This window comes from Gymnogyps californianus, chromosome 10, assembly GCF_018139145.2.
Source record: "Gymnogyps californianus isolate 813 chromosome 10, ASM1813914v2, whole genome shotgun sequence".
NCBI lineage: Eukaryota > Metazoa > Chordata > Aves > Accipitriformes > Cathartidae > Gymnogyps > Gymnogyps californianus.
This window is the reverse complement of record NC_059480.1, coordinates 17211058-17224267: the sequence shown is the minus strand read 5'-3', so window position 1 is coordinate 17224267 and position 13210 is coordinate 17211058. Positions and strand designations below refer to the sequence as shown.

At 46.4% G+C, this 13210-nt stretch overlaps 1 protein-coding gene across 5 annotated transcripts in view; it reads left to right on the top strand.

The window, feature by feature from the left end:
* LPP (LIM domain containing preferred translocation partner in lipoma) overlaps positions 1 to 13210 on the top strand; it is a 365538-nt gene that overhangs the window by 184037 nt on the left and 168291 nt on the right. For all 5 annotated transcript variants that reach the window (XM_050902578.1, XM_050902579.1, XM_050902581.1 and 2 more), the window contains one exon: positions 2631 to 2743. In XM_050902578.1, coding sequence (XP_050758535.1) covers positions 2631 to 2743 — 113 coding nt within the window. The remainder of the gene's footprint in view (positions 1 to 2630; positions 2744 to 13210) is intronic.

Genomic DNA, 13210 nt, shown 5'->3' with positions numbered 1-13210 from the left:
CATCTGCAAGGTCCCCCCAGTTCATCAGGCATCTGCTCGCTGCTTCCCAGTCTAAAAACCTTCCCATTCGTGGGGAGAGCAGGGCCAGCAGCTTATCTGACACAGAGGACAGAATCAGCAGAGCTGGGCTGGGCTGCGGTAAAGCCAGCTGTCTCCTACTGCAAAGAAAAGTGTTTTCTTCCAAACTCTAGAAAAGGGCTCTTCTCTGTTTCTGTCCTTTGCTCCTTCTCTGAAAAATCTTGCCAGCATTTTTTTTTTTTCTTTCGGGAGGAACAGATCTTCCAACGGGGCAAAATGGTATTTGTTTCGTGTTTGTTCTAGCAGTTGTTGTTTTCCCCTTCTGTTACAGCAATTGTTATTTTTCCCTTCTGTTTATGCACAAACCCTGTCCCTTTCCCTGTCTCATCCCCTTCCACACATTCTCTGCCTCGATTTTGCTTAGGTGATTTTAAGGGTTGTAATAAAGCAAGAGTGTCTGACTAATGTGCTGTGCAGGGAGATGAGTCTTTGGCATCGGAGCCAGGACTAACTGGAGAAACATCATCTGAAGTGTATTCTTTGGGAAGTATGTGTCCGCTGGAGTTGAATTTGTTTGCAAAATCACGTTCGTCAGTTGGAGGGTCATTTTCAGAGCAAAGGAGAAAAGTCTACTTAGCACTCAAACGTCCCAGCATTTTTTAGAACTAAACACCAAGATATTAATTTCAAAATATTTCTTCTTTTCTTTTTACTCTGTATTGTATTTCATATGATTTGAAATAAAAGATTGGATTAATTATAGGGCAAAGAGGAGGATACTGCAGATGTTATTGGACTTTTTTTTTCTAAAAAATCAGTCTTGAACTCTATAATATCATAAGCCAGTAGGTTTCACGGGATTTTAAGTATTGGAGCAACATGGTTGTCTTAAATTAGTTTTCAGTGTGTTGTTTTTGAACTGTCTTTGTGCATCGGTATTTAGGATGATACTTTCTTAGGGATTCAGAGGGGTGGTTTTGAGTCCTAACCATGCTTACTTTGGGCAAAATGGGAAGAAATTACTTTCCTGGGAAATAAGATCCCTAAAAGTCCTGGGGGGAGTTTGTGCCTTTCAGAGACTGATTTGAAATTGAACAGAAAAGCTTTCCAGGGCTGCAGACTCATCTGCTTCCCACGGCAAATAGCATGAAGGTGCTGTGCCGGCGGTGCTGCCTAGCTGGTGCCCGTGCCTGGGGCGGGCTGAGCCTGGGGCGGGCTGAGCCTGGGGCGGGCTGAGCCTGGGGCTTTGAACCTGGGCACGGGTGGTCCAGAGGACTGCAGGTCACCAGGGTTTGGCTCAGCACCTCTCTGAGCAGTTTGGAGCCTGCTCCTTGGTATTTGGGGATGGCACTGAGGGCCTTTAGCTGGGAGGCGGTGTGGCACCGCATGGAGATGTGGAGGGTCAAGTAGGGAGCCCATGTTTTCTCCCAAAAGGGTTAAAACCCTCCAAAAGCAACAGTTCCTATATACGTGAAATATCACACTTTTGTTCATCTTGAACTTCCATCCCAGATGCTGCACACAGGAGAGCCAACAGCAAACAGCTCTACTTGCAGCATCAAGCTTTATGAGAAGAAATAAAAATATACCAAAGTGGTCCAAATTACAGGCAGCTGCCTCCCCAGGAGCCAAATCCAATGCTAATAGCAAACACCCTTTTTTCCATCCTTAGGAGGTGCTTTCAGAGCCTGGTGTCCTGCTGCCCGCAGCCTGTGCTGCTCTGTCCTTGTTTTCTCCTTTGTGCTCCCACCTCCCATGAAGTTCTCAAGGAGAGGTCTCCCATCTCTACGGCTAAGCTGGATGGCTTCGTAGCCAGTATGTTGCTTTGTCTTCACATCAGCACTTTTGGAAGTTTAAGATGAGCAAATTAAAGTGTAGATATTTTGTACATCAGCCCCATGGAAAAAACCTCCTCAGAGTTAAAAAAGGTGGGTGCTTCTGAGCTTGCAGCTGGCCCATCACGTGGCTGTTGTCACTGAGAAGAGCCTGTGATCCTCCCAGCAGTTCTTTACATGAAGCTGTGAGGTCCCTATAGGAAGAGGGAGATGCAAAGAGCATGGCTGCCTGCTAGCAGCAGGGATGCAGGAGATGGGCTGGTCTAGATTTTGGGCTCCAGTTCCAGCCCTCCATGTGTCCTCTGCAACAGAGAATCCCTGCTTTTAGACAGCATCCGATGCTGTCTTTATAGTGATCAAGGAGAGCTGGCTTAGTTTAGCACACAAGGCGGGTGAGTTGGATGGGATCCATTGCATGGGATCCTGCTGGATGCAGGGCGTTCATTATTGCAAGTTTAGTAGTTGCCTGCGGCAGGTTTGAGATGCAAGCTTCCATCTATGGAGCTGGTTGTTGGTGCCTTCAGGCTTTGTGGCAAGTCACCTCCTGCTGTGGGGTCTGAGCACCTCTAAGCAATCTGCCAATGGTACTGAGCTGTCGTAGCCATCTCCTGAAGCAGCGAGGGGTGCAGCTGAGCATTTAATGGTAAAACAATATGTTACTTCCTGTGCCACAAAACCGACGGCAGAGCTGTAAGTATTGCAGGATTCATCCTGATCATCCATGTCGTGATGTGGGGAAATGCTCGTGAGTCTAAGTTCTCCCATTCTCTCTCCTAGGGGACTTTCTTCCTCCACCCCCACCTCCTGTGGATGACCTCGGGAACATCACATCATCACAAGGTGCCTTTCCCCCCCCGCCCCCTCTGGATGACGTTACTTACAATGTGCAGGTAAGAAGACAAGAATTTTATCATTTGTGCAGAACTGATCCAAAAATTGTGGAAATGAATGGACGATAATAAAACGAGGTGGCAAAGTGCTGTGGTTAGAAATCATGTGTCAGGAACAACCAAGTCAGCTTTAGCAAGCTGTGTTTCCCAAGTAGGGAATATTTCCATTCAAAACTTGCTGGGCTATTAAAGGATTTTTCCCATCCGGCTTGAATTAGAAGACTAATTGCCTTATGTCCTTGTGATGGCAGATGGGAGTGAAACCTTCCCAGAATGAATTGTTTTCTGGAAGGGCCATCTTCTTCCATGGACTGTGGAGAGACTTTAGGGCAGTAATCTGATCCTAAAAGTGCTTTGTTTAGATGCCTAAAATTAAGTGAAGCAAATAAGCCCTGGCCCAGGATCCAGTGATGTCACTGAGACCCTTTTCACCCCCTTTTTGCTGGCTTGGATCCTCTAGATTTGCCATCTGGATGAAAGTGCAACTCCTAAGATGCATCACGTGATGATGGCATGTCCTGTGTGGATAGGGATGTACCTTGAACACCTTTGAAAGGTATGAACACCTTTGTGCAGACATCGCTGGCTTGCCTGGAGTGCCGGGTACTGTTGTGTTAGCTCGGGCACATTCAGGAGAGATGTGTTGAGACTGCAGGGACACGCTGTCAGGGTGATCAAGGAGTGAGGTCTCCATCTTGCCAGTGGAGACCAGAAGAATTTGGCTTGTTAGCTGAGCAAAAGGAAGGCTGGGGAGGGAGTACGGTACCAAATTTGAAATACTTTTGGGGAATAAGCACCAGAGAAGAAGAACTGTTTCAGCTCTGGGTGAGTGTTGGTACAGGAATAGGAGAGGCTGAGCTTGCCAGAAGTACCTTCGTGCTGGTGTTTAGAAACTTTCTAAGGACCAAGGCTGCGAAGGTCTGGAAGAGCCGTCTGAGAGGAGTAGTGAGAGCAAAGTGAGCGTGATCTAGGTTTGAGGCTGATGAGAGTTGTGTAACCACATATCCACAGCCCTGGGGCTGCCCATGATGACCCTAGAAGGTTGTGGCAGTCCTGTGTCCCTCGATAGTTTTGATCCTGAGAACAGGCTAGTGGGCAGACATTAAACGGGATTCAAGAGACCTGACTTAGTTCCTGACCCCACCACAAACTCTAGAGGCGATTCATCTACTTCGTGCCTCTCTAAAAAGAAAGCATTTCCCTCCCTCATGGGCTTCCTGTGATCTCTTGCCTGTGGCGAGATGTTCAGATGCTATCACAGAGTCTCAGCATGTTCCTGCAATGGGTTCAGCATTATAAGCAGACTTCAAGAGGGAAGGGGTTAATGAGGATTGTGTTCTCCCTTGCCAGGAAAGGCTGCAGCCGTCAGGGACATTAGCCAAGTTTGGAGCATGGCTTTTCCCAGCCTTGGGGGAATGAAGTAATTCCCCAGCAAGTGTTGTTCTGTCTCTTATCTCTCCGAGAAGAGTGGACCCCGTGGGAGCAGGGGGGCTTCCAGACTGCCCTGGGAAGCTGCGAAGCAGCAGGCTTCTGGCGAGGGCAGGGTGCTGCCTGCACGGCTGCCTGCGCAGGAGCCTGGGCAGCGGGAAGGGGTTGCGGCACCTCGCATGCTTCTCCGGGGTCAGGCTTCCCCCGGGTGGGTCACCCAAGGAGGGGATCTTGCTGTGTTTATTGGAAGGGGCTCGTGTCTTCAGCTCCTCATGCCTCCCTCCTGCAATGGGTCCAAAGATGGGCCTGAACTGCTTGGGGCTGTCACTGGGACATGCCCCTTGGTAGAACCACCTGATGGGAAGGCTCTTCCCTGCTGAGCTCATGAAATTGCTATTTGTCACACCGTTTCTCTCTGGCTTTGGGAAACTGGGGCTGGAGCCGCATTCACAGCGTTGGGTTTTGGCAGGAGCTTGGTCAGAGCGAGATTCCTTTGCGTGGCATCCCGTTCAGAGGATGACGAGCCTACCAGTCGTACCCCAGCACTCCTGCCTGTCACCACCGCCAGATGTACTCTACGCAGCAAACATGGGTTCCTGCCTTTAATCTGTGCTCTCTTGTCACCTTTTTCCCCTTTCTTTTTCCTTCCATCCTCTGAAGGAGATTGGGAACAGACAAAAGCCAGGGCTAAGTCAGGAGCCGGCGTGGTCTCATGTTGCAAGATCAGCTCCTTATCTTGCAGGAGCAGCAAAAGCTGTGCTGAAGCAAGACGTAAGGGCTGAGAGATGAGGGAAAAGGGCAGGTGGCAATGGAGAAAGCTGCTCGATCCCTTTGTGCATTGAACACAGTCATTTTCACAACTCCAGATGGAGGTTCCCGTGCTGAAGGAGCAGAACGAGTGCTGGCTGTGTTCCTTCTGCTGTGAATCCTTTCTCAGCCCTCAGGACATGGTTGCCTGAAGGCAGGGATCTCATGAGCATGTGTTGGATCAGGCTCCAACAAACTAAGGCCAAGCCTGATTCTGCTCTCTGATGTCAGGCCACTTCATTTCCATGCCTCAGTTTCCCCATTGCTAAATGTAAGTGCTGGAGCAGATGACCCTGTTCCTGAGCATGGACCAGATCTGAGGTGGCTGCCTGGAGTGGTTTGGCCCCTGCAGACCTGGTGCAAGCTCTCCAGAGTCTGAAATTTATCTGCTCCAGCAAATCAGCCCCTTTACAACAGAAATTTCTCTCTGGATGACAGAGTGCTGATGACAGCTTATGAAGTATGTGTGCTGTGGCTCCAGGTAAAGCGTTTTATACTAGGTGTTAAGTTGATGAGGGCAGCAGAATATATATGTTTAGTTTATTATCATTTCCTGCATTACTGTTAGCAGACAGTAGAAGCTGCACAGATTATTACAGTTTAAGTTGTAGCTTAAGAGCAGCAGTTAAAATAATAATGCCCAGTTTTCCTAGGCCTGTTTATCTCTGGATCTCTATTTGGACAGTGGAACTGGCCACTTAGGATCAGATCCAAAAAGGTACTTTAGTATCTGACTTCCCTTGAGGTGCTTATGCTCTGATGGAAATCAGAGGAGGACTGGGTTGTGAAATACCTTTGCAATAGATCTGGCATTTTCTTGTAATTTCTGTTTTCCCATCTAGATCTGTCATACTCGGACTCACAGCAGGGCGGGGAGGAAAGGGGAAGGAAATTTAAACTCTTTCTTATTAACTGTAACACTTAAAAAAAAACAAAAAAAGAAAAGGAAATGTTTATTTTAAAAAAGAGCGCATTGGAGCTGGGGGAGAGTTGTGTTGGGAAGTTCCCCTTCGGCTGAAGTCAGCCGGCGAAGGCGAGCGCTTGTTCCCAGAATGGTGGTGAGGGCGCAGCGGTGGCGTGTTTGACAAATAAGGACATGAGCAAAGAGCCTTTTGCCACGTTGGCTTGGGCTCAGTTTAAAAGAGAAAAAAAAAAAAATCCTGGACGGGAAGAAAAATGAAATCACTGTTTGTCAAAGGGAAATAGATAGATCTGGGAGGGAGGGAGGCAGATTTTTTTTTTTTTTTTTTTTTTTTTTGCCTTCTAGTTTCAAAACAGGCATGCTGCCCAGGCCAGGGAAAGCAAAAGTGAAAAACTCTCATAAGCAACCTCTTGAGTGCCCTGTTTGCTCACAGAGAGGGACCCTCGCTCATGGCGCCGGCAATTTCTTCCTTCCTCACCAGGCAGGGTTGCTCAGGGATGAGGACTGCTCACAGCAGTGTGAAACCCCGCGGCCCGTCCCCGGGAAGGCTGGCTCTGGAGCTGTGCATGCTATGGGGGCATCTCGATGAGCTGTATTGTGGGGGCTTCAGGTCTCCACTGGCTTTGAAATGACCACTTCTCCTTAAAGGAGGGGTTCAGAGCCCAGCATTTCGTGTTGAGGCAGGACCTGGGTGGCTCAGAGCAGATGTGACCCTCAGCTGCGGACCTGCCAAGGGCCACCTTGAAAAAGCATGCATTGACGACTCACCGCTAATTACCCGCAGGCGCTGCATCTGCAATATGGATCTGATTTTCATTTGGGACCCTAGATGCTACCACAATGCAGAAAGGAGAGGATTGTATTCAGCCAGGAGATCGCCTCTTTCCCAACAACCCCTGGCTGTTATCAGTGTGTTTTTTATTGACAGGCCACAAAACACTTTACAAAAGAAATACCAGTCTCTCCCTGATAAGGAAGCTGAAGCAGGGAAAGTGCTTTGCCTAGGTCACCAGGCTGACCAATGGCGGGCTAAAAATAGGACCTAGATCTCCTGTGTCCCAGAGCAATTCTGTCTGCTACATCACACCCCCTCATTACTGTAAGAACTGCGAATTAATCAGTAAACACGATCAGCGGCTGAAAACAGAATTTGGGATATACCAAAGAGGATGTGCAGAAGTGGTTTAGGATGGGGATTAGAGTGAAGAAACAATCAGACTTTGAACAGTTGCATGAAGTGCAGTATGAAATAGTTTAATACCAGTTCTTGTTATAACTACCTATGCATGGAGGGGCTGCAGTGCTGCAGCGATGTGGGCACGGAACTATTCCTATATTCAGACCTACTGGACTCACAGGTTGTATTGTCCTGTTGCAATAAGCAGAAAATCAGCTGAAGGGCTCAAATTCCTATTGCCAAGGAATTTTGGAAAGCGAAATGCCGAAACGTGGTCTGAAGGCATATGTGCCTTCCTCTGCGAGGCTGTTCAGAGGAGACCTGACTCGCTTCTACCTAGCGTTCACGCCTGGGAGAAGGTGGGAGCGTGTTGATAGATGCGAGCAGCAAGAGCCTCATCCTTGTTACGGAGGAGGTTGCCAGGCATTTCACTGTCTGACTCCCTCCCAGCGAGCGGCGGCGGTGGTGCCTCTTCGTGGGCTGTGACTCACCGGCTAAGAAAACAGCCGGAACGGAGGAAATTTATTTATTTATTTATTTATTTTTAATTTTGGGTGCACATATTGACAAATAGTTGGGGAGGGGAGAGTGTGATTTTTGCCTACAGGGGGTGCTGCCTTAAATAGCACATCTGCTCGGCAGTGTGGTGGCTGGGCTCTGCCTGGGTGCTGGGCTTGCTTTAAATTGCCTGCCTTTTAATATTTGGAGAAGCCGAAAAGGCCAAAGAGAGCAGAGCATGTGTTCAGCCTCCCTCTAGTGCTAGATTTTGTTAATCATCAGGATTATTGGCCTGGGTGTAGGTGCTCGCTGGCGAGGAACATCGGTAACGCAGCGCAGCTCTAGCTGCCGGCAGGGCTGCCTGGCTGCAGGCAAGCAGCAGTAGCTCCCAGTGACTCTGTGAATAAAGCCATAGTCTGTGTGTATCGCTTGCCATTTGAGATCCAGCTTTTGCAGATTTCTGGGACTCCTAACCTGATTTATTAAAATCCATGTGATAAGCAACTGCCTTTTATCTAAATTGAAGCCGTATCCAACAGTATAAATAAATTACCTGGTAATGTTAACCCTCTTACTCAAACCTTGGCTTTGCAGGAATGCTTTTGATCTGTCTCCCTTCTTCTGCCTTCCTTGTGTGTTTGAGAAACAGGAATGTGCTGTGCTCTGAATTAGACTTGAACAAATAACATGTAGGCTCTCTGCATGTTTAAATGCTCACTGGGTCTCTATAGGTCAATATGTATTTGCTCTATAATAGGGTTTTCTAGGCACTAAGGTGAGAAAAATCAGTAATACAAAGTGTGTATATGTTAATGAATATCTGAATGCATGATATATAAAATGCATATTTTTCTCATATGCATATATATAACACTATATATGTATATGAGAAATGCATAATGAGCAGGGATATACAGCAGATCTCCACATTATTGGGGAACAAGCATGCACATTTTATCCCTGCTGCATTTTTATCCCTTTCTGTGGGTAGCATGGCCAGTAGATCCAGGATCACAAGAGAAAAGGAACACTGAGCGTTTCTTTCAGGCAGCTCTTGATGCAACCCATCTTATACGCATGTTTGTTTTACAATGCCAAACCACATTCTATTTTAAATCTTTAATGAACCTCTGTTCCCATCTGTGTAACTTTCCAATCCTTACTCTCTTCAGAATAGACAAAGATGCTTATTATAAACCACAAATTTTACTGAAAGGGTAAACTGGAAAAGTTTTAATTGTACGGCGTAAGCCTGCCATTCATCTCTCTGCCTGGCTATTAATATCTTGGCAATGTTATAATGCAATACAGCCTTTAATAGCTAAACCTCTCGGCAAGGGCTACAAAGGAAGCAAGGATCCAAACAGTTAACTGTGCTCGTTATTTTCATCATGCTTATTACTGTGTTATTTAATGTATTTGTTATGTTATTATTTAACATAGTAACACAGCACACAGGATGCGCCAGGGCCTGTACTGGTGCACACTCGTGCCTTCTTTGGGAGGAGGGTTGTGACTGAGGGTGGGAGACACTTTCAGAGATGGAACAGAGCGGCTTTTGATAATCTGCCATACAGCGGGTGATGAGGTGAGGGAGCAGAAGAAAGCAAAAGCCTCATACAGATCATATGTAAATAAGGGTATGGGACCATCTAAAAAGTTGTGATAGGAAACAGAAAGGTCAGAGATGTTGCTCATTGTGATGTTCAGAGATGATCAAGCTAAAACTATCCCAGGTTAAGATACAGAGCAGTGTTATGCACATGTACCGGCTTGGGTCCAAACAGCGGGCTGGGGTCCCCCGGTGCTGTGCCCGAGGTTACAAGCCCTGGTGGGCACCTCCTGGCTCATGTGGGTATGTCTTCATGGGACACTGTCACACTGCCGGTGCTGGAGTCGGGTTCACTGCTGGTGCGTGCAGAGGTTAATCTGTAACCTGGATTATCCACCCGTGGATAATAGACACATGAATGTGGAAAGTAATAGGGGAGGCATGGAGAGCATGCAGAAAAAGCAGGCAATTTTACCCTGTCAGAGCTAGTATTGGCCTGTGACAGACAAAAAGGAAGCAAGAACATCATTGTATCCAGGGTAGAATTATTTAAGCAGAGGGGAAATAAAAAGACCATGAAGATGTGGGAATTCTCCCATCAAAGCAGATGAGCTGAGTGATGGAAGAGAGTGAGATAACATGATCAGAATTAAAGAAATTTCCATTCTTCTCATTTCTGAGTGCTATTCAAATCTTCTGTTGGATTAGCAGGTCCTAGGAAAGATCTCTTGCAAGATTGGTTGCTCCTGTGTCAGATCCTGGGTAGCCTGTGTTGCATTAGGGAACTGTAATGCAGCAGCGAGACTAAGACAAACAGACTGTCAGTAGCAAGAAGGAATTCTAAAAATTGCAGCAGACAAATTATTACGCCTTTTCTATGAAGCTGGCTGGGTTTGGAAGATGTGGTTTAGAAAGTCAAAGTCTTTCCATGCAGCTCGGGCATGGTGGTAGGCTGGAACGTGACAGAGCAGACGGAGTCAGATTCCCACCTTGGTTTTGGTGCTTTAAGTACTACGATGCTGTGCGGTACAGAAATGAGCTTTGGTCAAACGAGATGAAAGGAAATACAGCTATACCGATTGGAGAATCCAGTTGTCTGTCTAAATTCAGATTTACAGCCCTGGAGTAGTTCAAAGAGTAGGGCAAACTTCATCCTATTTTTGATGCAAACTTTGCCTGGCAGTAATGAGACATGGATGTGGAGAAGTTGTGAGAGCATCTGATTTCCAAGATTGGAGGTGGCTCAAATGCAGGCTTCTGTCTCTGTTTTTTAGTTTCCATTGCTGGTGAAAAACAGCTTCAGCTGCCATGATGGGTGGTTTTGTTGTCAGAAAATGTTGCCTCTGTGAAAAGCTTGCAGCACAGTGTCTGAGCAAGCTTGAAAGGTGATAGAAATACCAATGAGAAATCTTGTAGCCAGAGCTGGAGGAATTTGTTCCAGGACAGAAGGGCAGGCGTGGTTTTAAGTGTCTGCTGGCATTAAACTCCATCTTTGCAGGACCATTCCCCACAATTGTATTTTTCAGTTTTGATTTGCTGATGAAAATGCAGGACATTGATTGGCTTTAACACACAAAGAACAGGTAAGGAAGAGCATCTGGAAAACATACGACTTTTCTAGTGTTGTTTTTAGTGGTGTGAGAAGTAAAATAGAAATGTTTGGGAAAGCTGTAGCAACTCCAAGTGTTGCTGAAGCCAGCAAGTGACAGCTCTGCCAGAGGTGCTGTACAAACTCCTCTCATTCAGCAGTCCCAAGCTACAGCTCCTTCCCTCTCCATCTCCTCGTTTCCGCATCTCTCTCTTGCCATGGGAACAGCTTCACGTCTTGTCATGTCCCAGGTCTAGCCTTCCTCTTCAGCTCTGTTACTCCACTCACTCCTGAGTCACTCTCCCCTTCCTCCCCCTGTCTCTGACTCTGCAAATTCCCCTGGTTCTGCCCTGCAATTACCCCTCTGTGCATTCCCAAAAGATGCCGCTGCCGAGGTCTGGGCAGACATTCGGGCGTCAGCGCTTCCCGCAGGTGGTGGTAGGGCTGCCCTCTGGGAGCGGTGTTTGGTCGGTGCTAAGGTCGGGTGAGCCTCTTAAAGACATTTAGGTAGGGAATATACTTTCTGTGCAGAAGTAAATCTCGTTTGGCTCCTGTGGCTGTGTTGGCCCCAAGGAAAAACACAGTTAAAAGATACTTTCCTGAGGTCTAATGTGTGCTGGGGACACCAAGTTTTCTGATGCATGAATTCTTATTGAAAAACAACAACTTACATTCATTTATCTGCATATGGACAGTATCAAAATAAACCTTGGAGCTCACCCGGGAGGGATCTGCACACTGGGGATTCTCTCTGCAGGGTTTTGCAGCGGTCTCTGGGCAGCACAAGTTATTCGTTGTTCAGCTTTCTGTGTAATCCAGGTCCTTTTTCTTCAGCTGAGGTTCTCACTTAGGAAATGTGTAGAAGGTAAGGTGTCTGAACGAGGAGGAGGTTGTTAAAAAAGAAAGAAAACTCACGGTCATCCAGCCAAATCAAATACCAGACACACATCTGGCAGCCTTGAAGGGAAGGTAAAAGTGGGCCTAACGGTTTGGAAAATGAGATTGCAAACTTCTTGAAGGCAAGGACTTTCCTCGTGAATCAGAACTGCAGGGTCTGCCCAGCTGAGGCTTGCCCGCCCCGTGGACTGCAACCATCAACCGCCCCAAAAACGTGCAGACTGAGGCAGAGTCCAGATTTTCCTCCTCTCAACTTTGAGAGACATATAGTAGGTTTTTAACATGACTCATTTCTGCAGAAGCCAAACCCAAGCCATTGACTTTCATGTAGTTTTATACATCCATTTTGCTGACATTTTGCCAGGCTCACTGGGAGATTCTTGAATCCTTGCAAACGTTTTGGCACACACCCCTTCCTATTACAGTAAAACAAGCAAACAAATTCAGAAGTATGTTATATGTTTAACTTCTACACTTGGAGCTTATTCAGGCTGTGAAAATTGACTGGCCGATTTTAATTCTACTTTTTTTTTCGGTGGTGATTTCCTAATAGCTTCACAGCCCATGTTCAGGAATGCTTTCTCAAATAGGGAGAAGCTTGACTGTGTGCTTAAACTTGATTAAAGTTGATAGAACTTAAGCACACGTGTAAAATTAAGCATATGCTTATGTTTTATGCAGTCTTTTTGCAGGTGACACAAGCAGCTGCATATGGGTTTCCAACATGTGATTAAATTCCAAAAGGAGTTTTTAAAAACAGTTTTAGTCAACCTTAATTTTCTGAAATTGGTAGCTTTAACAAAACCTATCTTTTTTGATTAAAATTGCCTGAGACGTGTCCCTTTTTAAAAGCTCTTCATTTAACTGTCACAATATACAGTCTTGTGTGGGATAGAGTCTGTTCATGTAAATTTAATTTCCAGTTAAAGTGGTACAAACACAAAGTGATTTCAATAGATCTTTATGAACGCAGCAGCGCTCTTGCTTTCCCACCTCTGTTGATGTTGGGGCCAGGCAGAGCCATTAAATTGTCAGCTGTGCCCTTCTGCATATCACAGATCATAAAGCTTCATCTAGTCACCCAGGGAGACCAAAGGCATCCAGCCTTGATCCACAGACATCAAGAGATGGAGAAATCTTGGAAGTTTGTTCTGGCGTTTAATTACCTGCAGTATTACACATAAGTGAATATCTCTGTTACTTTTAAATAGAATTTGCCTGGCTTTGGCTTCCTGGCTGCAGCATGGTTTTCTATTTTGCTAGATTGGACAGTCTTGTGGTATCTGGCGTTTTCGTTCTGTGAAGCTGTTCAGATATTGTTATCGAGCTACTCAGTCTCCTTCATAAGTGAAGCCAAGTGAGCTCTATACGTGTCTCATTGTCAGCTGTTTTTGCTTTTCTGGGGCATCTCAAGTTTTTAAAATGCTGCCTTCCAAACTGGACATGGTATTGCAGTGCCAGACTCACCAGAAGTGTTGAAAGGAGTAAAATCACCGTCAGCTCCGCGCTTTCCTTGCTTCAGGATGGCGCGGCACTGGGCAGGAGCTGGTGTTTGGTGTGGTTTTCCCCTATGGAATATAAATCCTGAGTCGGGGGGC